Source organism: Patiria miniata, unplaced genomic scaffold (genome assembly GCF_015706575.1).
Source record: "Patiria miniata isolate m_02_andy unplaced genomic scaffold, ASM1570657v1 HiC_scaffold_5, whole genome shotgun sequence".
NCBI classification, from domain to species: domain Eukaryota; kingdom Metazoa; phylum Echinodermata; class Asteroidea; order Valvatida; family Asterinidae; genus Patiria; species Patiria miniata.
This window is the reverse complement of record NW_024037072.1, coordinates 669,256-693,004: the sequence shown is the minus strand read 5'-3', so window position 1 is coordinate 693,004 and position 23,749 is coordinate 669,256. Positions and strand designations below refer to the sequence as shown.

The 23,749-nt window shown below is 41.2% G+C and overlaps 3 protein-coding genes across 4 annotated transcripts; 2 read left to right on the top strand and 1 right to left on the bottom strand.

Moving 5' to 3' along the window:
• The first annotated feature begins 4,721 nt into the window (after positions 1 to 4,721).
• LOC119740221 lies at positions 4,722 to 7,239 on the top strand. The gene is made up of 2 exons (XM_038215450.1): positions 4,722 to 5,942; positions 6,350 to 7,239. Exons 1-2 carry the CDS (start codon positions 5,139 to 5,141, stop codon positions 6,680 to 6,682), a joined length of 1,137 nt encoding a protein of 378 aa, XP_038071378.1. The 5' UTR covers positions 4,722 to 5,138; the 3' UTR covers positions 6,683 to 7,239.
• Positions 7,240 to 8,261: 1,022 nt separating this feature from the next.
• On the bottom strand, positions 8,262 to 12,875 carry LOC119742010. 2 transcript variants are annotated; one of them, XM_038218018.1, is made up of 3 exons: positions 12,714 to 12,875; positions 12,031 to 12,109; positions 8,262 to 10,907 (listed from the first exon to the last, which is right to left on the bottom strand). In XM_038218018.1, exons 2-3 carry the CDS (start codon positions 12,106 to 12,108, stop codon positions 8,757 to 8,759), a joined length of 2,229 nt encoding a protein of 742 aa, XP_038073946.1. In that variant the 5' UTR covers position 12,109; positions 12,714 to 12,875; the 3' UTR covers positions 8,262 to 8,756. The 2 variants fall into 2 exon arrangements, with proteins under 2 accessions (XP_038073946.1, XP_038073945.1); XM_038218017.1 differs by having other exon boundaries at positions 12,733 to 12,875.
• Positions 12,876 to 14,307: 1,432 nt separating this feature from the next.
• Positions 14,308 to 20,675, top strand: LOC119741850. Its single transcript, XM_038217762.1, has 4 exons — positions 14,308 to 14,788; positions 15,936 to 16,405; positions 17,345 to 17,778; positions 17,878 to 20,675. The coding sequence occupies exons 1-4, from the start codon at positions 14,458 to 14,460 to the stop codon at positions 18,320 to 18,322; spliced, it is 1,680 nt and encodes a 559-aa protein (XP_038073690.1). The 5' UTR covers positions 14,308 to 14,457; the 3' UTR covers positions 18,323 to 20,675.
• Positions 20,676 to 23,749: the final 3,074 nt, after the last annotated feature.

The following is a 23,749-nucleotide window of genomic DNA, read 5'->3' as shown; positions in this document are numbered from 1 at the left end:
CTTGCTAATAAACAATGAAGCGTGATGTACGATACATTTCATGACGTAAACAAGACTAGTTCGTAGGTTGATGTCTGCATGCCGATGTTACCATCAACCAATCCAGGGCCCGATTTCCATGTTCAAGCTCCGATTCCATGTTTAAGCTATGCTCATGATATCAGCTTATAAACAATTACAAGAATTGCACATCATTTTGCCTGGAAACCTGTCTTTGATTTGAACACAATTTTCTTAAAAGCTTAATGGAATAGGTTCCATGACTTGAAGAGAAAAGAGTATCTTCACCCTTAACATTTACTTAGGTTATTTGTATTGATATACATTGTATACGACACACACAAAAAGCTGAGTGAACCGCGACAATAATATCCACCCAGTTACAAAGTTGAATTTTTAAGCTTATCAACTTTAGAAACTGCCAGAAATTAAATATTTGCTTAAACCGGGCTTACCTGTTGCAACGCCGATAAATCATGCAAAGTTCACAGGCTTTTATTTTCGAATCCGGGTTCAAATGGTTAATGACACATGGATTATTGACTGTATGTTTCGAGAGGTGGGACAACGAATAAAAGGAGATACCAACAACCCCACACTTTAGTTTGTGATATCGATAGTGTAAATCCAGAATTTCCTGCTGTTCCAATTCCCTGTTCCTTTGTTTATACGACAACAGCTCTCTTTGGTTTTGTACACATTTTCTAATCGAGTTCGTCCTCGATTTGATTCCTATCCTCAATTACTCGATGACGCTCCATATCTGTGTCCTCGATTTACACCATAAATATACCTTTGATTCCATAAGTTCATCGTTCTCATGACAACTGGTTTTAAATCCAAGTGGTCATTAAGGTCATTAGTTTTCATTAAAGCAAGGAATGAGGTTGATCAGGAATTTAATTTCGTCAAAACTGATACAGACAGGCTTAATATTTTGTAAAGTGTTACATTCCAAGTCGTTTGGGTAATGTACTTTCAAATTCGTATTTGCTTATTCGTACAAAAACTCTTTATAAAACATTTAAAGAACGGAAAGTTCATTTCTGCACTCTTTCTTGGACAACACAGTAACACACCTCTCTGTCAAAGCGTTTTGAACAAAAACATGGCGGCCTCTAGCAAGGGTATCTCTATACATTTTTACTTTAGGCCTACTTTACTTTTTCTATACTTTTACCATTACTCTTTGGACAAGGGTCTATGTTTGTTCAAGGTTTCATCTACATCCTCTGGACCGTTTAGGAGAAATTTTGTTTGTTTTAATATGCTTCTTTGGTATTTTGAGTTCACCTAATTTTGAATTTCCGTAAACCCCGGATTTGAATTTTGAAGGTCAAGCTACTTCACGTATACGAAATGAAATGTTCATCAAGGCATGGTCAATCAGATCACAAAATACGAATATCACTCTTCCTTTTGTTCATGAGTTATGATTGAAACAATACAGTCACTTCTTGAATTATGATTGCTTGTAATTTGCCTGATGACGTTGTCAGGACGTCCCTCTTTTATGCATAGGCCTACCTCTGTATCAGGGTTGAAATTTGAAATTCATGCGTTGTTCCATTTGAAAGAAAATTAGCTTGATATGCAGCTTGAGTGGGGAGTTTCCACTACATGTTTGGTGGTGCAATTTTATTTAGTTTAAGTGGGGAATTTCCATTACTTGTTTTGCGGTGCAATTCATTTGATATGTATCTTTAGTGGGGAATTTCCACTACTTGTTTTGTGGTGCGATCCATTGTCCATTGTTTGGTAGTACAATCGTATTCTGTTCATAAAAAAATCCAATTCAGTTTATTAATTTGACAAACAAGTGCACCCTTCAGTCATTTGTCTTTTAATATAATGGCTTGGACTTTGCATGTAGCCTATATGGAGTCTGTACCTGAACTTACACATAAAGCTTATCTTGATTTATACGATATACACGTACCCGAATGTGAACGTGTACAATCACAAATTAAAATCTACTTTGAAACTGCACGACATGAGGGGGTATACCTTTAGTTGTCGTGTTTGTTTCGTCGTGATGCCCACTTAAGAAGTTCCGTCCCTGTGGTAATTTTATGTATACACAATGCACGCTGATATACTCTGCTAAACACTTTTGAGTAAAGTCTTTTCCCCGTTGTATGACATACTTTTAAATGTGTCCAATTTCTTGTTTAAAGTACAAGATTAATTTGGTGTAAATCTTTGTTAATACTTCTACATGATCTTCAACCCTCACAGCCCCCTCTTTTTCACAGCTTAACAAAACACCTCGCAACTATCGAAGCATTATGTGGAGAATATAGTTCATTAGCTTTTCACCATTGAAAAAAATATTTCCAATCTGGTGAAAAGTTATTGAGTTATGGCCAATTCAAAATTAGTGCCGATTTTTTTTTCAATCTGTCCACCGTCTCAATTGTCATTGATATTATGAATGTACCGGTAATGGATTTGGGGCGAGGGTAGTTTTGCTTTCTTTAATCTTTCAATTACTACTTGAATAGCTAAGGGAAAATAAAGGTTCGACTTGACTTTTGCTATGAATTCTAAAGTACACAATATGCTTGCCGTTGTGATCTCAAAAGCAATACCCACACGTTTGTCTATGCAATGGTTTAGTGTAAATCGAGAATTTCCTAGTTTCCACTTCCCTGTTCCTTTGTTTATACGACAATTAACAGCTCTCATTGGTTTTGTACACGTTTTCCAATCGAGGTCGTCCTCGAATTGATTCCAATCCTCAATAAATCGATGACGCTCCATATCTGTGTCCTCGATTTACACCCTAAATAAACAGAAGTTTATTTGTTTTTGGTGCAAATTAGAAACATCAAAATGTACAAAATGGCGGCCAAGTTTTGAATTTCAAAATGATCACCTCAGATGGGTTTGAAAATAAATTGGCATTATTACTCTTTTGTTGAAAAATAAGGCTACAAACGGCACGAACAAGCGTCTATTAAGGAATGATCCGATTCCATAAGTTCATCGTTCTCATGACAACTGGTTTTAAATCCATGTGGTCATTAAGGTCATTAGTTTTCATTGAAGCAAGGAATGAGGTTGATCAGGAATTTCCGGGTCGAAACCACTGATGGTTCAGTGGTCGAGGCTGTGACCGTTTTAGCCGATTTTCGACTAACTTTGAGAATTTTTTTGTTTAATAAGGGTTTGACGGAAAATTTGACAGAATGGATTTTTTTGGGGCGGATTTCTGGCAGAGTTCTGCAAAAATGGTTATTTGACAGAAAAACATAACAAATTTGAAAAAAAGCTTCAATCTTTCCAAACAAACCCTTGCATAGTAATTGGATAGGTTGGCTGGTCTAGGTGCTGAGGTTCACTGGGAAACGGACTTCGTCGTGACGTAACCGCGTTAATTCAGTGCCTGACATTTATGCAATTTCATAACATCTTAATGTGACTATAGATTGTTTATAATATTATATGAACCTTAATTAAGGCAATAATACAACACCTGCATGTGATTTCAGTGTATTTCGAGTAATTATGGGGAATTTGGCAGATTTTTGATAAATCTGAGAAATTGTGAAGTGCATTTAGCACATACTGACTGGATAGCGCTTCGGGCCGTGTGGGTGAAGTCAATGGACGCCATTTTCGTACTCCCTTTGGTCACGTAAAAGTATTTGCAAAATAATCAAATATAACTATATATTTGAACAAATATTAACATGAAGCCCGGGAAGGGACAGGGTGGAAATGTTTTTTTTTTTTTTTGTGATTTGCGAATTCGTTCCCACGCATTGCTACGGAAGCCGGATAGTGCCAGGTCTCTAAGGGATGAATATATATTTTGCAAACACGTCAGAATTTTTTTGTACATCGCCGCCACTTAATATGCGGCGGCCGCAACTTATTATGCGGCGGCCGCAACTTATTATGCGGCGGCCGCAACTTATTATGCGGCGGCCGCAACTTATTATGCGGCGGCCGCAACTTATTATGCGGCGGCCGCAACTTATTATGCGGCGGCCGCAACTTATTATGCGGCGGCCGCAACTTATTATGCGGCGGCCGCAACTTATTATGCGGCGGCCGCAACTTATTATGCGGCGGCCGCAACTTATTATGCGGCGGCCGCAACTTATTATGCGGCGGCCGCAACTTATTATGCGGCGGCCGCAACTTATTATGCGGCGGCCGCAACTTATTATGCGGCGGCCGCAACTTATTATGCGGCGGCCGCAACTTATTATGCGGCGGCCGCAACTTATTATGCGGCGGCCGCAACTTATTATGCGGCGGCCGCAACTTATTATGCGGCGGCCGCAACTTATTATGCGGCGGCCGCAACTTATTATGCGGCGGCCGCAACTTATTATGCGGCGGCCGCAACTTAATATGCGGCGGCCGCAACTTAATATGCGGCGGCCGCAACTTATTATGCGGCGGCCGCAACTTATTATGCGGCGGCCGCAACTTATTATGCGGCGGCCGCAACTTATTATGCGGCGGCCGCAACTTATTATGTGGCGGCCGCAACTTAATAACTGGCGGCCGCAACTTATTATGTGGCGGCCGCAACTTAATAACTGGCGGCCGCAACTTAATATGTGGCGGCCGCAACTTAATAACTGGCGGCCGCAACTTAATAACTGGCGGCCGCAACTTAATATGTGGCGGCCGCAACTTAATAACTGGCGGCCGCAACTTAATATCTGGCGGCCGCAACTTAATATGTGGCGGCCGCAACTTAATAACTGGCGGCCGCAACTTAATATCTCGCAGCCGCCACTTAATCATCTGAATTATCTGACGCTATCAGTCAGACCAAAGACTCGAAGCTTTGGAGAAGGAAATCTTCACAGGTGAGCTCGCTGTTCCCGCTTTAATTTTTGGTTTGCTTAGTTCTAATAACGCCAGGTAATGAAAAATCCCTCCCTGTAGGCCAATATTGCCAAAGCTTTTGGCAGATGAGATGTATTGCTTTTAATAGCCTTTAGTACCGTAGTGTTATCATGCATAATGCATGAGGCCCCTGATTGTCTCGACTCTGCCTGTGATTATGACAAAGCGGCTGATTTTTGCTACTAAACACTAATATTTTCACGGTATGGTGTTCAAAATGTGTATGTAGTATACATGTTGTATTATTTTGCTCACACAGATAAGCTATGGATCAAGATATTATAGCCACGTATTTCCATTTGGGTCTCAGCTACACGGAAATTTTGTATGCGCTTGCTTTAAACCACCGAATCGTCATAAGTCTTAGGACACTGAAAAGACGCTTGCGTCAGCAACGTCTGTTTCGACGCAAACACTTCACTGACATTCTGGAAGTCGCTGACTTCATTTTTGATCAGATCAATGAAAGTGGAATTATGCATGGATACAGATGGATGCATTTGAAATGTCTGCAAGCTGGCAAAGTCGTTCAACGAGACACGGTTTATGCCGTTATGAAGATCCTAGATCCTGATGGTCTGCAACTTCGGAGAAGAGGCAGGCTCATAAGAAGGGAATACTTCGCAAGGGGACCCAACTACTTGTGGCACCTGGACTCCTATGACAAACTTAAGACGTATGGGTTGCGCATCAATGGGTGCATTGATGGGTTTTCGCGTCAGATAGTTTGGCTAAACGTATATCGCACGAGCAGCGATCCTAAGGTAATTGCTGGATATTACATGGAAGCAGTGAGCGCTATGGAGGGATGTCCAAGTATGATCAGAGGAGACATGGGAACCGAGAACGGGCGTGTGGCGATGATGCAAGAGTTCTTGTCGGAGCAGAATAGCTTCATATATGGGAAAAGTACTCACAATCAGCGGATAGAGGCTTTTTGGTGTATGCTGCGTAAAGAATGCACACAATTTTGGATTGATGCTCTGAAGACATTGAAGGATGTTGGCGATTTCACAGGAGACTCTCTAGACACAGGTCTTGTCCAATTCTGCTTTATGAGTTTGGTCCAGGTGTGTTGAATTATTTCAATTTGCTGTTCGTCATCCTCATGCATGTATGCCGAAATTAGGTCAATGTGGAAAAATCTAATATGGTGCAAAGCCTGTCTTAACTGTGAGGACGGTGTAAAGTAATGCCGTGCACTTTACCCTTTCCATATGACTGGATATCCCTCTCTCTCTCTCAAAAAGGAAAATAAATATAGAAAACCCACTTAATACCACTAAATGGAGTTCCAAAATTATTGATTGTCATTGTGAAAGTCTTAAGTATGTGTATGGCTGCTGCAATTTTGACTACTTAATAATTCTAATTCTAATGTATAATTCAATCAAAAGTTATGATGCTCGAACATACCGAATGTGAGTAAAAGATGTGATATAGCCTAAATTTCTTATTTGTCATTTTTTTGTAATAGAATGATCTTGATAGGATGTCGTCTGTCTGGAACTGCCATCGCATACGACGTTCAAAGAATCAGAACGTTCCCAACGGAAGACCTGTAGTTCTCTTCTCCATGCCAGAATTGTTTGGCCGACGTGACTACTTGAAGCCAGTTGACCAGGAACATATCGAAGCCTGCTGCACCGAGTGTACCTTCAGGGATGGCCTTCCGTGTGACGAGGAGTTATTTGAACTCTTCATTATTTACATGACTGAACATTCTTTGGAACATCCTGGCAATGTAGAGCAGGCACTGCAGCTTTACCACGCGCTGCGTGATGCCATTCGACAGGATCTGGAACAGTAATATATAGACCTATATAGTTTCTCACAATACTGTCAGTGTCGGTGATACGTGCTGCCCAGAAACGACTTGTGGATCAGTAATGAGATGAATTATTGATGTTATATGAAAACCTCCAATTTGTAAAAAAAGAAGCACATGTCACGAAGTAGACATCAATTACAAAAAGGCCATTAATGAACCTCTTAAAGTTGAAATTGGTGTACTAAGTTGTCAGTTTTCTGAAATCAAGTACATGGAATTATTGAAGTAATTGAGTAGGATAAACAGCCAACGTCAAGGATAAACAGCCAACGTCAAAAAAAAATAGCCGATATCCCACTCAGCCCAGCCAGACGTTATTAAAATATCAAGCAACAGGTTTCATGTGTGTTGGTGGGGGTGAGGGACCTTCTGCTGAGCAACCCCAGCAAATAAGGCGAAGTACACCATGTCTGCACCCCTGGACCCATTCTTAGAACATAGACTCGAATGCCATGAATGACGTACAGACAAATCTATGTAGATTACACTACTAATTACATTCTTACCTATTTCTTAGTTTTGTTTATGTATAAGTCTATTTCTAGGTTTTTTTTTTATATATTTGATTGCAGCACTTTTGGAAAACTGCATTGTTCAAAGAATGTTCAAACTAACCACAAATGAATATACAGAGTGAAACCAACATTTCTAACGGAAATTTTCTGTGATTCCCAGTTTAATTGCCTGGCAAAAACTACTTTTATTACAATCCACGTCACTTTTTAATTAAAAACGATTAAATAAACACTTCACTTTTTTTATAATTTCAACGAGCAAAACCAAAACGCTATATCAAAACTTCAACAATATCTAACACGAGCAACTGCCTGCAAATGTAACACCTCAGTCACCAATATAATTATGCAATGAAATTTAGGACAAATATAATCTAAATGTGTGAGCAAAACGTCTTTGGAAAATCGAAAAGGTACGATTTGCTTTTCCTGTTGAATTTGTATTTCAACGGAACTAATTTACATTTTGGGCGAGTTACCTTTGCACAATTTGTACAGGACGCGGAATATGCATCGCCAAATTAAAGTGTTTTATAATTAGGATTTTGTGACGTATGTAAAACTAAATCTCGTATGAACTTATTTATGAGGGACACACCATTCAAAGGAAACCTTTGCATCGTAGGAAAGAAGTAATATCAACAAAATATGTTTTGTGGGATGGAGAGAAAAGGAAAACAAATTATAACAGTAGTGCCAGCCTTTGGGATTAGCGAATCTTATACAGTAACAAAAAATCATTTCAAAATACTACAACTACAGAACACCACATAAAAGAATGTATATCCCATGAACAGAATTTGGGATTTAAAAAGGTTATTTCACTACAATACAAATGGGAAATGTCACTGTTTATGAAGAATACTTGTCCTCGTTAAAACACATAAAGAACAAAATGGCAACGCAATTGAAAAATACAACTGTTACTGAAGGATATTTCTCTTAAAACATAAAAGAACAAAATGGCAATGCAAATGAAAAATACAACTGTTACTGAAGGATATTTCTCTTAAAACATAAAAGAACAAAATGGCAATGCAAATTAAAAATATAACTGTTACTGAAGGATAGGCCTACTTAAAAAAGAACCAAAATTATGGCAATACAACTCTGACTGAAGGTTATACTGAAGGTTACTTCTCCTCAACCAAAATGGCAGCGCAAATGAAAAAAAATACAACTGTTACTGATGGATACATCTCCTCATAATACATCATGAACAAAATGGCAGCGCAAATGAAAAAAATACAACTGTTACTGATGGATACTTCTCATCATAATAGATCATGAACAAAAATTATGGCAATGCAACTGTTACTGAAGGTTATACTGAAGGTTACTTCTCCTCATGATGATACAAAAAGAACAAAATGACTTTTCGTTTCAAGCACGTACATAATACAATATACAAATCATGTATAACACAAAGCACACTTCCAAATCACCTAATTAACTACTACTGCAGTGAAACAAGAGTGCATGTATGGGGATTGATATAGGTTGTCTGTTAATGAAATAGAAGAAGGGTGACACGGCTTTTAGATGATGTCCATTTGCCAGTATCTGTTGCGAAGGAGGGTTGTGAATTCTGACTTCAATGTGATATAAGGCAGTGCCGCATACGAGCGCGGAATGTTCAGAACACACCCACATGTGTGTGCTGTGGGGCAGCGAATCTCTGACTCGGTGAACCTGGTGGTGATCTTCTCTCTGACCGCGAGGTCGGACCCTGTGCAAAATCGCAAGAACAGGCCGAGCAGATTCTGATCCATCTCCCTCACCAGTCTCTTAAGTGAGGAACTCAAGGCGCCTTCTTCTGTGTTCATTGGTTTGGGAAATTCCAATATGTTCAATACCTTCCTGGTTGATGGCTTCAGGTTGTCATAAATCTGACGGAGCTGGAGTCGTGAGAGGCCGAGAGATTTCAGCTTTGGTCGCCAACACAGCGCCACAAATAGTGGTACTTGAAGCATCTCCTTATTTTCCATCTCGGTAAGTGATTTCTCGATGTTCTCGTCTGTAAGGTTTCGTCTGGCATCGTGTCGTTCCATGAAATCCATCAAGTCATCTGCATCGACAGATGAAACACTCCTCATTGCATCTTCAAGCAGCAATCGGTCGACATCCGGGAGCAACTGCATGAACGCGTCTAGTGGGTCATCGGGTTTCCCAAAAAATGCCAGTTGCATGAAAGGCAGAGCAAGCCTGACCGGCAAAATTCCCTCCTGTCTGAATGCTAAGCGGATTACTTCTCCCACTGCCGACCAATGGACCTTGGTCATGTCATGGCGTAATACCGGTACGGCTACCGAGTTGCCGATTGTGTACTGCAAATAAAAGCTGTCGAAAAACTCAGTAAGTGCATCCCTCAAGACTCCTCCGTTGTCTTCAGCCATCTCTGTGCTTCCATCTGACTTCAGCATCTTCACTTCGAAGGTTGTTCCTCTCAGGTTGACGTTCTCCTCTTTCGAGAAAAATGTTACCATTTCTTGACAAACGTTGCCACGGTGCACTTTTATTTCTTTTACCAATGGCTGTGTTGCATTTAAGTCAAGTTCCACTGCTGCTGGGAAGGGGCCAAACTGAATGATACCGGAGTCGTCGTCGTTTAATCGAGCCAGTTGGTCCTCTTGAATGAATTCGTCAGGAATGTTATAGGTTGGTGGAGTGAGATTCACAGCATCCGAGTCCAACGTTGCAGCAAATACTGACTGGACATCTAATTCAACGCGGTCTTCAGCAGCTTCGGACAACAGTGGGTTGTTGGAGGGCGATGAGTCATCAGCAGTCTGCACGATGACTTCATTGTCAACTGTCATCTCATCACCTTGATTCAACGGACGGTATCGCTCCGAGTTAGGTTGCCCATGAGAAATGTGGTGGCCGTCACTTGTGCTCGGTACCTCCTCTTGGCTCGAATCAATGGCTGTTGGCATGAGGTTTTCCTCTCCTCTCCGACGTCTGTGAGCAAACATATCAGGTAGATCTTCCAGGCTGTCTTCTGCAGGGTCACTTGCTGACTTATCTTCATCCAGGTCTACTGATTTGGCCAGGAGATAGCATCGTACGTGTTTTAGACCAAGTCTGTCGATCAAATGTTGAATAGTCTCGTTCTCGTGAACGGGTTGGCTACCATGCACATCTGTGGAGACATCTAACTGGAAGTCCCCGAGCGAACCATGACAGTTTTTTCCATCTTGAAAAAACAAGGGGCAAAGGGTATGTAGCAATTTTCTTTTGGGTGTATTTTTGTCGACAGTAATGTGACGTATCCCCCCACCCATGGGGGCGCGTACCTGCTTGTACCTGGACTCTGTAGCCTCGTAAACAGAGAACCCGACTATTAGGGACCTTGAACTTGTTGATGCCTCTTTCGCTTTCTTGCCTCTCGGGCCCCTCTTTGTTTCTGCTGATTTCTGCGTGCTGTTTGACTGACCGCCGTCACTTGGCCCGGGGGCAGAACTCTCATATTCTTCCTCGCTGTCACTTACAAGTCTGGCTGTTTTTTTCCCTGACTTTCCTGCCATTCGGGACCTCAAGCTCTCGAGCAGTGTAAACTTCCTCTTCTGAGTTTGAGTTTCACTGTTCTCCTTCCGGACGAAAGCCTTAACGACAACTCGGTCACCCTTACGAGGAATGTACTCGCTGAGTTCTTCATCCGTCATTTCAATAATGACATCCTCGTCAATCTGAAACATACAAACAAACAAACAAACAAAAAGTAAAAACAAGAATCTTTTCTAGGCATTGATATACTCCGACTAGAAGGACTGACAAGGAAGACTTAGTCCCGTGACTTAAGAAAAAAAATGTGACATGCGGAATTCAAGCACAAATTGTGTGCTGTGGGTCCAAAATAGTCGACAGCAGTTGGGTGTCAGGTTTTGGTGGACTAAATTGAGGTCAGGTCATAGTCAAAGTTTGCGCAAAGGGTCTCTGGTGGTTTGCTTTTCTGATTGGGCGGTCTTAACTGCCAGGTATATAATATCCTTTGATGTTATTCCAAATGTAAAATGTCACACTTTTATGTGTGGAAATTCACTTCAACCATAAACAGTATAGTTGACCAACTTTGACCTTAACCTAGACAACAATTAATATGAATTGGCATTCAAAATTGCGACCGGGTCGTACCCGATCACTTTACGAATTAAGAAGAACGGTCAGGACAGCTTTAAGAAAATTCTCAAGAGCCACCGTTGAGGAAAAGAAACGTCTTCTTTTTTTTATCAAGACTCAATTAAACAACATACAGGGTGTCCCAAAAAAATGGTGCAAGTGAAACGCGCCACGTTACCCAATAACCATTCAATATTTGCTACAGATGTTTATATCATCTTCATGATTACTTCATTAGCTTCGAAATGCCGCTTCTTTCATCGTATTTGCTTTAGTTCATGTAGAGATATGTTTGATTAACCACAAACACCTAAAATCAAGTTTGTGCCACTTTTAGAGTATGAATGCTTCTAAGCCCAAACGCTGCCAGTAGTTCACACATGAGAAGAAATCACCCATGTGTGAACTACTGGCACTTGCACCATTTATTTTGGGACAACCTGTATATTTGAATGAAATTAATGCCCCCCCCCCCACACACACACATTTTTAGGACCATATACAAAAACCCTATGGATATCGTCTAAAAAGGTTTTCCTAAGAAACGTAACATATTTTCCACGTTGATATCATGATTTCTCATTAGAATTTCACTTTTGTTATAAGGAAATAAAGTGGAGGTATTAAAGTAAAATCTATACCGCTTGGATAATTGGATTAGGTCCCTCCAGGAATTCTGCTGAGCACCCTTACCTTTTCGTTCTGCATTTTTTCCAATGTGTCACGCTGCACACCTCGGGCTTTAAGTACACCCCACAGCCGCTCAGACATGCTGAAATGTGCAAACAAAATTAATTTTGCAAACTCGCATTCTCAAATTTGTATCCTTGTGGAGACATTGCTTTGTTTGTTCTCGTGTACAAATAGAAAATAGTGTGGAAATCGAATTTCAAAATGCTCCTGTTCTAACCAGAATCACTCTCCTGGGTTGAAACTTTGACCCAATGTCCCTTTAATATATAAAATACTTCAATTTGCGACGGATCAACACACTTGAAAATTCCTAGTTTGTGAGTAAAATCAAAATAATCTATTTCGTGAAATCCTGGTGGATACCTAGTCACCTTTAGAAATTTCCTTGTGTCGACCTTTACAATCTTTTGTTCCATATTATACCCGGGTCTCCACTAGGATACAAATTTCAGGTCATGAAAATCAAAATAAGGGCCGGAAGCCGAAAGAGGTTTACAACTTAAACTTGGTAAAGAAAAAGGAAACCTAGCTGTCAATAATTACAAGAGCAAAACAATGTGCAATGAAGGCCTACAGCTACCTAGGCCAAGTGCCTCAATTTGACTGATGACACGTACATTTACAAGGCACATCCAAAATGCCTGGTACAAAACGAATTTAAGATGTTAATGTTAGTAACATACAGTATGGGCTTGATCTCACCTGACGAGGCTTGCTACCAAGTGCAAATGTACGCGTCCCCAGTGTCGCCTTTACATACAAGTGGTAGCATCAATACGATCGATCGGACTGACAGACAAGACCGTGCACGCCCGGTCCCCGCTGGCTGTCGAGACCACGTGGTGAACACGAGATATTAAGTTGCGGGCCGCGACATAATAAGTTGCGGGCCGCGACATAATAAGTTGCGGGCCGCGACATAATAAGTTGCGGGCCGCGACATAATAAGTTGCGGCCGCCACATAATAAGTTGCGGCCGCCACATAATAAGTTGCGGCCGCCACATAATAAGTTGCGGCCGCCACATAATAAGTTGCGGCCGCCACATAATAAGTTGCGGCCGCCACATAATAAGTTGCGGCCGCCACATAATAAGTTGCGGCCGCCACATAATAAGTTGCGGCCGCCACATATTAAGTTGCGGCCGCCACATATTAAGTTGCGGCCGCCACATATTAAGTTGCGGCCGCCACATAATAAGTTGCGGCCGCCACATAATAAGTTGCGGCCGCCACATATTAAGTTGCGGCCGCCAGTTATTAAGTTGCGGCCGCCACATATTAAGTTGCGGCCGCCACATAATAAGTTGCGGCCGCGACATAATAAGTTGCGGCCGCCACATAATAAGTTGCGGCCGCGACATAATAAGTTGCGGCCGCGACATAATAAGTTGCGGCCGCCACATAATAAGTTGCGGCCGCCACATAATAAGTTGCGGCCGCGACATAATAAGTTGCGGCCGCCACATAATAAGTTGCGGCCGCCACATAATAAGTTGCGGCCGCCACATAATAAGTTGCGGCCGCCACATATTAAGTTGCGGCCGCCGCATATTAAGTGGCGGCGATGTACAAAAAAATTCTGACGTGTTTGCAAAAAATATATTCATCCCTTAGGGACTGGCACTATCCGGCTTCCGTACATTGCTAACTCGTTCCCACGCATTGCTAACTCGTTCCCACGAATTACTAACTCGTTCGCACGAATTGCTAACTCGTTCCCACGAATTGCTTAATCGTTCGCACAAAGCGCTATTTCCCACGATTTTCTAATTCGTGGGAACGAAAGGCTAACTCGTGGATCGGAGAACGCGTTAGTAATTCGTGGGAACGAGTTGGTAATTCGTGCGAACGAAATAGCAATTCGTGGGAACGAGTTAGCAATTCGTGCAAACGAATTAGCAAATTACAAAAAAAAAACACCCTGTCCCTTTCCAGGCTTCATACATGAGTAAAATAACTGTGGGCAAAATAAATGAATAAAAAACGTGTTTGATTATCCAAATCGGTTCCTGAACTATTGTAACTTCTGTGCTTTTTATATACGGATCCGTGCGTTGTGGGGCTTTTGAGGGAGCTTCAAAATGGCTGCCGCGTGTGTGCGAGGGCGTCACGGTCTTGTACACACGCATTACGGTCGATGTATCGAGATCAGTGGGTACGAGCGAAGCCGAGCAACGGGCTCCAAGGCGGAGCCATGCTGGCGCCCTCTGCTGGCTGATTGGCATAGCCGTTACATTATTATTGCTTAGTTTATTAGTATTAAGCATCACACAGGCTGCCTTTAGTGCATAGTTCGCCACCGGGTGCTGAATGAAAAGGTTCGACAAAGGTGTGGCCGGCTGCAACTCTATTAAGTACGCCGCAACAAATCTGCTACCCGTCGTGATTTCTAACTAGAAAACAGTAGAAACAAACCAAAGCCAACATGTTTAAGAAAATGCAGAAGAGCGCGAAGAGACTGGCTGACGGTTATAACAAAGACGTTAAGAGAGAGACCCAGAAATACCAGACTCTACGAGATCTAGACCTATTCGTCCTGGATAACTCGATCCGTGAGAGCACAGTGGGCCAGCTGCGCGGTCATACTCTGGAGGATAAATGGAAGGTGTTTGATGAGGTGAGACGATGTGGCTTCACCAATGTTATCGTGGCCTCCTTCTCCCACATGACACGCGTAGATGACGTCTTCGTCAAGCAGTTGGTGGAGAAGGGAGAGGACCGTAAAGGACTCTACGCTTTCTCAGAGATAACCGAAGGTAGGCAGAGAAAACCCATCAAATCCTAAAGTTAAATCTACATGGAACAAAACATAGCACCGACGCAGTCCAACAGCCAAAACTATCAGAAATCTGTCCAGGAATTAAGAGACAGTTTTTGAAGTAATTAAAGAAAGAATCAAACAAAGTGGCGTACGAATCGTCGACATATTCGTTTATAATTGTGTTTTTATGGAGTTAAATTAAAAGGTTTTCGATCATGGATTATAGCAAAAATAATAAACAATTGTAGGTTTTTCCACCCGTCAAATGGAAAACGGGGGCCAAAATACATTGCATTCAACTACACACAAAAACACAATGTGCGTGTGTCTGGTTCTCAAGGCAACCATGTTCCCCCATTCAGTAAATCTAAATCAGGTAAACGGAAATGTGTGGTTCGTGGAGCTTATTCATTCAACGCCCTCCCTACACCTCTTAAATGCCCTTTGGCTGCTACTCTTGCCAGCTTTAAAAACACATACAAAAACCTGCTTTTTTAATGTACTAGTGCAGTACCCATCGATAATGTGCCTGTTATAATGGGGCAAATTGCTTGACCTCTGGTTTTGGTTGCTTACAGCTTTTGAGAACTGCTCATCATGCAGACAATTTATGCTCAAGATGTAATATTATTCACGCAGAGTTTTATGCAGTGCATGGGTGCTCTTGGTTTTTTTTTTCAGTGCAATTCTTTGGGTGTGTGTATCTGTGTTTTGTTTGTTTTTACTGAATGTTCCATGATTATTTTTTATACATGTATATTTTAAGTGTTTTTATGTACCCATTTCTTACTATTTACTATTTTTAGTGTGTTCTGTAATTGTAGTTTTAAATGAATTTTTCTGTATAACTGCTGGGCACCTCTGGAAAACAGTGTACCACTGAGAGGTTTCCCCAGGGTAAATAAGAAATAAATAAAATAAAAATAAAAATTGGCACGTTTCCCGGGACCCAATGTAAACCACCCAGCCCTAGAACCTCAATACAACCCAGCCAGGCCAGACCTAAATGTAGCCCAAACCCCAACGAATCCGTTTTAAAACGGTATTCTAAAGTATGTGTTTTGCATGCTTACGTGTTAAATCTTGTGCTTATTGGTCAATTTTTTTGGTCAACCCAATTTGCTGGGTTTTTTTCTCCAAAGGTGCGAAAAATCGGATACCGAACGCCGAGAAGATTCCTGTGGGATTGCAAAAGATGCAGGAGACGGGTCTCTGGAACGCAATCCTGGAGGTAGACCTGAGTGACGGCGTCTACGACTTCAGTAAATTCACCATGGATGACCTGTGCGCACTTGTCAAGAAATGGATCATGTGGGTGTACGACAACCTGCATCGAGACGCCAAGGTGTTGATCAACCTGCGAGACATGTCCGATGTGATGCCTGTGAAACCCGTCCGGGCCTTCCAGCTGGTCGAGTTCCTTGCCGAGATGCCAGAAGATGTCCGACCTTTTGGGTTGATCTTCGAAGAGGCCAGAGGCCTTTGTGTGCCAGAGGAGTGCGGCAACTGGGCCAAGTACATCCGAAAGAGTATGGATGCGCACAACTGGAAGGGGAAACTGCTGGTGCATGTTCATGAGAAGTACGGTTATGCCAACTCCTCACAGCTCGAGGTAGGTCAGATTTGTCTGCCTTTACTAACGTTCTTTCTGGTATAATGAAACCTAATGTTTCCCCGTTGTGCACAGCGCTATAGCTCATACCCTGGAAAAGTCGAGAGAAGATGCTGAAGAAATGTTACGTTTTTATTGCGTTTTTAAATATGCCAGAGTTGTAATGACTCGAGTCAATGACTCGACTCGAGTTACAATTTTTAGTGACTCCACTCGACTTGAGTCCCTCATCAGACGAAGGCTAATAAGACGCAAGTACTTATTAAAAAAAAACAATTTTTAGTGACTCCACTCGACTTGAGTCCCTCATCAGACGAAGGCTAATAAGACGCAAGTACTTATTAAAAAAAAAAAACTTTGCGAAAAATATTTGCCCAAAAAAACCAAAACAAAACAAACCTACAGTTTGTGGGAACAAACACGGTGTTGGGCTTCATGATCGGTTTGTTATGCTTTGTTCTTGATTGTTGATGTTGATTGTTGATATTGATTGTTGATAACTGTTGATGTTGATTGTTGATTGTGGATTTTGATTGTTAATGTGATTTTGTCACGTGATTTTGCGCACATGAGATAAAATGAACATCATGTATTATCATGTCGATTCCAGCAAAATTTAAGTTCTGGTCTCTCACAGTTGATTTTATCGTAAATTTCAAAGAATAAATTTATTAATCTCTAAAGTGGCTTCACGTGACCCATGATGACGTCACAATGACGTAATTACAAAAAAGCACATCTCCAGTGGGTTGTGCATTCATGTATTGACAATTGAAGTTCATATATGTTTTCACTGTGACAAACAGTTCTGGAAACATTTGGCGAGAAGAATAACAAGAAGAAGGAGAAGAATAGTAAATTCGTACAATAACAATAAAAAATACCGATATCTTATTAAATGATTCTTAATCTCAAATCTGACTTACTTATGCATTGCAGAGTTTGATGTGTGGTGCGGATGGTACTTGGGGCAGTATCTGCATTGAAGGTGCTGCCATGGGCAACGCATCAACCTGCGTCACTATGATGAACCTCATCCGCCTTGGCAACAAGAAGATCCTTAAGAGCTACAACTGCTCCTACCTTCGGAAGGCTGCCATCAACGTGACTAGGATCACCACCGGCCAAGACCCGGACCCCAAGCAACCGGTGTATGGGGAGAGAGCCTTGGACTTCGTCTTGGGGCTGAATAAGGAAGACTTTGACTTGGCTGACTTCTTTGGAGAAAAGGCGCCCAAGAGGATCACTTCTTTGGCATCCAATGAGATGATCCGTCTGCAGTTGATTGATCTTTACGGCGACGATCCGCAGTTCACCCTTGACCAAGCTCAAAAGATGAAAGAAGTCATGCTCGAGGATCTTCGAAACAATAGGTAATTTGTGTAACTGTAAGCCACAATTTGAGCCATAACACTTGACGCGTTATCATTGATGACGCTGACTTTGTTCCATTTGTGTTTGTATCACTCCAGGAAGGAAGAGTACATGAGTGAGGTTGGCCTGGCTCTCCTCTTCGACAGGGCCGGAGGCAAAGTCACCGAAAAGATGCGTGACGTCATCGAGAAGATGAAGCTGAACGACGTGCACGCCGAGAGGATGCTCTCCGAGGTACGTGAGATCTGGGACACCTGGGACCTGAAAGACGAAGTGCAAGGTGATGAAATGCTGCAGTTCGACTCCTTCTACAATGGCTTCATGGCGCCCTACTTTGCCTGCTACCGGTGCTCCGACACCCGTCAAGCTCTGCAGGCCATTGACATGGATGCAGACGGGCAGGTGGATTGGAGTGAGTTTCTGGTGTATCTCAAGTGGGCCTTGCATGAGTACCCCAACATCAAGGATACCCAGGAGCTGTTGGATATCGCGTTTAGGAAGGGGCTCATCCCTGCCATGAGGGATGAACTCCTTAAGGACTAGATATCCAGAGTATCAAGTTATCACAAGTCACATCGCAATTCCAGTCTTTATTTAACTGACAAGCCATGTTATTGAACTTCAGGCAGAAGTGACTATCTATCCAAAACAAGAGTAGTTCTTATAGATACATAGATTTCCTTACTAGGGTTTAGGCATTATCCTGATGATGGTCAGGGCACAATGACTGAAACGTCCAGTTAACACCTCTGATTCCTACATCCAATGAACTTATAACATATATAGACCCTGAACCCTAGTGTTACATATTACTCTGACGTAATGATGACGTAATCATGTGTCACGTTAAAAGCGATTCTCGTTGAAAAAAAAAGATGACCATCTTCTTTCACCTTAAATCTTGGACAAAATAATCGATCATGTACAACTTTGCAGACAGATGGTCTATTATTGATAAACATTTTTTATCGCGTAAGCGAACTCGCTTGACCTTTACTCCCGGGTCTACCGGAAGGTCAAAATTAGGTGAATTTAAAATACAGACAGTAGCCTCAAAATCAAACCGAACCTTGAAATTTCTTCCAAACTGTTGACGAGATGAAGATAAACAATAGACGGAACACGAACCCTGGTCCGAAGATGCTCGACAAAAATAATTTGATGTCATCATGACGTCATCGGGTATCAAATTTAAAGAGTTAACCTAAACATTTGAAAAATTGCTTTTAATGATCACTCCATAACGGAATGGAGTTTTGTTCTCATATTTTTGTTATTTTTACGCATTGCCTCTGGCAATTTGATTCCAAGGCTCAAAGCCAATTTTGCCAACCCAACTTTTGAGTCTCATATGACGTAATCAAAAGTAAAAAAATGTGCTTCCGTTTAAGAAGTTGTCATATAAACGTGTACAAAACACTGGTAAACACTTAAAATGCTTTGGGTTATCAAACAGCCGTTACATGTGGCTCGATAGTTAACATAAAATTACACAAATCATTCAAAATTATCGAAAGTATCGATATGGGGAATTCGCGTGATATAGATGCTAAAATAAGCGGGAAATCCATTTAATAATAGCGAGATCTTGCTTTTTTATTGACTTTTGGAGAAAAATTAGTCATTGGTTTGGAGGTGAAGATTGGAAAATGGTTAGTAATATCCGAAGTTATAATTAACCAGTCTGGTATTAGTAAAATGTTGGTGAATATTTTGTCACTTAGAGTAGCCTCGCGTTACCCTTGTGGGTTTATCTATGAACGGAGTAAAAGGAGGGTGTGAAAACATAATGTCAATGAAATTTGAACTAAATTATTATCTTCATCATTTAGAAGGTTAATAATAATATTCAGGTCTCTAGTAAGAAACTGTTTATTTGTAGTAGAACTACAGGTGATAATATTATCAAAATGGTTCCAAAACCTGTGCAGGTTTATGTAAAACACCGTTTATCATATGATTGGATGATGTTTGGTTTAATTCAGTAAACAGTGATGCCACTGAGTTATTAGAGTAATTCAGATTATGATGTCCCGTGTTTAAGACCAACTTTACAATCGGGGTTGTGAGTGTGTCTAGTTTTAAAAAATTGTAAACAAAAACAGTTGATGACGTCATCATGACGTCATTTTAGATATTGCATAACAGTACCATTTTTATCTACCTATACCAACAAGTTTCATGACGATCGGACCTACTCTCACGATTTTGAAAAATCTAAAGTTTTTAATGACGTCATTTTGACGCCTCATTTCTCGCGTTATCTATTCATTTTTTTCATAGCAAAACTTAAGTAGCTTGTCTTCGGCATGCTTGAAAACGTAAGTGAAATTATGTCTTAAATAAAACTATTGTTACTTTAAATTCCAGAGAACTTGACCTAGGCATGATAAATATTGCAACAATTGTCAACACATTCCATATATGCAAACTCACTTAAGCATTCTTAATCTGTACAAAGTAGTGTCTTTATAATAAGACAATACTGAATACTCTATGTCTGATGGAAATTAAGTAAAAGTTTCCTTTTTTTAAATACAAAATTAAACGTACATTAGTCACATACATCATTACAAGTATCATGTGGGATTCATGTATGTGCATACTGTTCCCCTGTTTCTAACCAAATGTAGATAGATAGCCAAACTTTTTTTCAATAACAACGATCATAACGAGGGAGTCAGGAATATGCTTCTGAGTTCCAGTGTTAGTGAGCTCCATTAGTGAAACAAAAGTGATTAGTGCAACAAACAAGAACTAGTAAAAACAATAGCTCAGAATATGAAAGTACATAAATCACCTGATCACAATGATCACATTATAGCGGATGCCCGGTCGTACACACAAGGATGTGACAGGGAAAATAAACAGGGAAGTCCGCATACGCGGGAAATAACATGTTTACTTGGATTGACTTTCCTTTTACCCAACTTATAATAATGATGTGGTGCTTTCCCCGGTTCATCTGGCCACGAGACCACTTCAGCAGCAGCTCAGTATCAGTGCAAATGGCCAGTACCTTCGAATGCACCCATTCCTGGGTGGAGGAAAACAATGCGTGACAAAAGTGCCTTGCCCAAGGGCACACGCGCCACTTAGTAACCCCAGGCTGGACATGAACCCACAACCACTCCAGCTTTACCTGCAGACCACGAATCCAATGCCCTTAACCGCGAGGCCACTGCACTCCGATAACATTTAGAATACAGTGTGTCAGTTTACATTCAACGAAATGGTTCAGTCATGTTAGAATGCATATACATCCCCCCACCAACACCACCAAAAAAGGGTCAGGGGTGGAACAAAATGATACTCTTTGCAGAAATGATTAATACCTTTTGATGTGAATCTTCGAAGCACTAAAAGTGGACAACCAGATGTCTCATCTTTTGGGGAAAAAATGATTACGTGGGTATTAAGTGGCGCCATCTGTTCTTTCCTTAATTGTGTATTTTTCCGCTAGCAGAATTTCAGATTTTCGAAGTCTCGCAACCGGAATTCAAAATTTCTATTTTCTGCTATCAATAGTTTGAAGACTGACTGGGCGCCCCGAAAATATACATCTGAGAATCTCTCGATTCCACTAGCAGAAATATATGGTTTGAAAGATCGTAGAAATTAAAATATCCTGGTGGGTTTTTTTTGCCCAAACTTAAAAATCCACTGATCTCTTTTTTTTTTTTAAAGGCACATGTTTTTGGGTTGCCTTTTTTTGGGTGGCCCTCAATGGGGCGATTCACTGCAAACCCTGTCAATGAAAAGTTTCCTAAGTATATCTCTCTGGGGGGCAAAAGAACACAGAATTTTTTTTTTTTTTTTAAATTGGAGAAATCTTTTTTTTTTAAATTGTTTTGAAAAAATGGCCCTCGTCTGTTTTTTTGATCACTTTTAAGTCTTGCCTGATTGGGAAATCTCTTTTCAGATTCCTTATTTGGCTGTACAATAATAGAAAGAGATCGACTGGACAGTCAGTTTACTCGTGCGCGCACGTTCTTCTACAAAAACCATTTTCCGACTGGACTCGGACTTGCCGCAGACTGGACTTGAGCCGGACTTGGACCAAAATGGACTCGGACTTGTTTCGGACTCGAGTCTTCGTGGACTCGGCTCGGCTCGGACTAGGATGGAGTGAACTTGACCAAGGGCGGATCCGGGGGGGGGGCCCAAAAAAATTGTGTTCTGGATCCCTTGAACTTGACTACATCACTGCATCTGTCCCATTACATTTTTCTCAGTATAGCGGATGCCCGGTCGTACACACAAGGATGTGACTGGAAAAATAAACCGGGAAGTCCGCATACGAGGGAAATAACATGTTTACTCGGATTGCCTTTCCTTTTACCATACTGTGTATATAGCGCCTTATACCAAACCACTTCAGCAGCAGCTCAGTGTCAGTGCAAATGGCCAGTACCTTCGAATGCACCCATTCCTGGGTGGAGGAAAACAATGCGTGACAAATTGCCTTGCCCAAGGGCACACACACAATAACCCCAGGCTGGACTTGAACCCACAACCACTGCAGCTTTACCCGCAGACCACGAATCCAATGCCCTTAACCGCGAGGCCACTGCACTCCGACAACATTTAGAATACAGTGTGTCAGTTTACATTCAACGAAATGGTTCAGTCATGTTAGAATGCATATACCCCCACCACCAAAAAAAGGGGAGGGGTGGAACTAAATGGTATTCTTTGCAGATCTGATTAATACCTTTTGATGTGAATCTTCGAAGCCCTAAAAGTGGACAACCAGATGTCTCTTATTCTAAAATATGAATATAAGGTGGGTTTTATTAAGTGGCGCCATTTGTTCTTTCCTGATTTTCCCCTAGCAGAATTTAAGATTTTCGAAGTCTCGCAACCGGAATTCAAAATTTCTATTTTCTGCTATCAATAGTTTGAAGACTGACTGGGCGCCCCGAAAATATACATCTGAGAATCTCTCGATTCCACTAGCAGAAATATATGGTTTGAAAGATCGTAGAAATTAAAATATCCTGGTGGTTTGTTTGTTTTGTTTTTTTGGCCCAAACTTAAAAATCCACCGATCCCTTTTTTTTAAGGCAAATGTTTTAGGGTTGTGTCTTTTGGGGTTCACCCTATATATTTCTTTTGATTCAAGCAAAATTAATCTTTGTTATTTAGGGTGCACGTTTTGGTTACTTGTGGAGCAACTGTTTCTTGGTATCATTACTGGATGTGAAATACACCTCGACCGAATCATCACCAAAGTTTATCAACATAAAAGTGCCAAAAATATTTCCCGACCGACCAACCCTATTTTGAAACCGGCATGGAAAATCGGATGTAGAACAACAATTTCAGCCAATTTAAGAAACAATTGTCTCGACTGATATCCTGTGTGAGAAGTGTCTTAATTGTAACTTTAGTATTAGGAAATCCACGTAGGTTTATTTTGAGGCGCCATGCGTAAATTCCTGGCATTGTTTTATTTATTAAAAGGATTGTGCAGATTGTAAGCTCTTTTGCCACAGTCATTGGAATAAGCATTCTTAATGTATCGTCATATTCATGTAGTTTCCACTGCGAACGGATGATTGAAACGAACTTTCGTATCCTGAGCTTTTGTTTTCACTAGTTCTTGTTTGTTGCACTTTCGCTTCTGTTTCACCAATGGCGTGCCTATCACGCGATTGAAACATTGGAGCTCAGAGGCTAATTCCTGACTCCTTCGTTGTGATCGTTGTTATTGATAAAAAGTTTGGCTTGTCTCTCTACTTTTGGTTAGAAAAAGAGGAAAGTGTTCATGTACATGATATAGTCCGTGAGCTATGGGGGGTCCCAGTGCACCCCCCAGGACCCACCGCCACCGATATTTTGTTAATCCTTGGCATGTCCCCAATAGGAAAAAAAAGTTAACAGTGACCATTTATGGATACACTCTCTCAGGAGCCCACTTATTGGAACCGCCTATGATTGAGCTTAGACGCATTTTCTATAGCACTA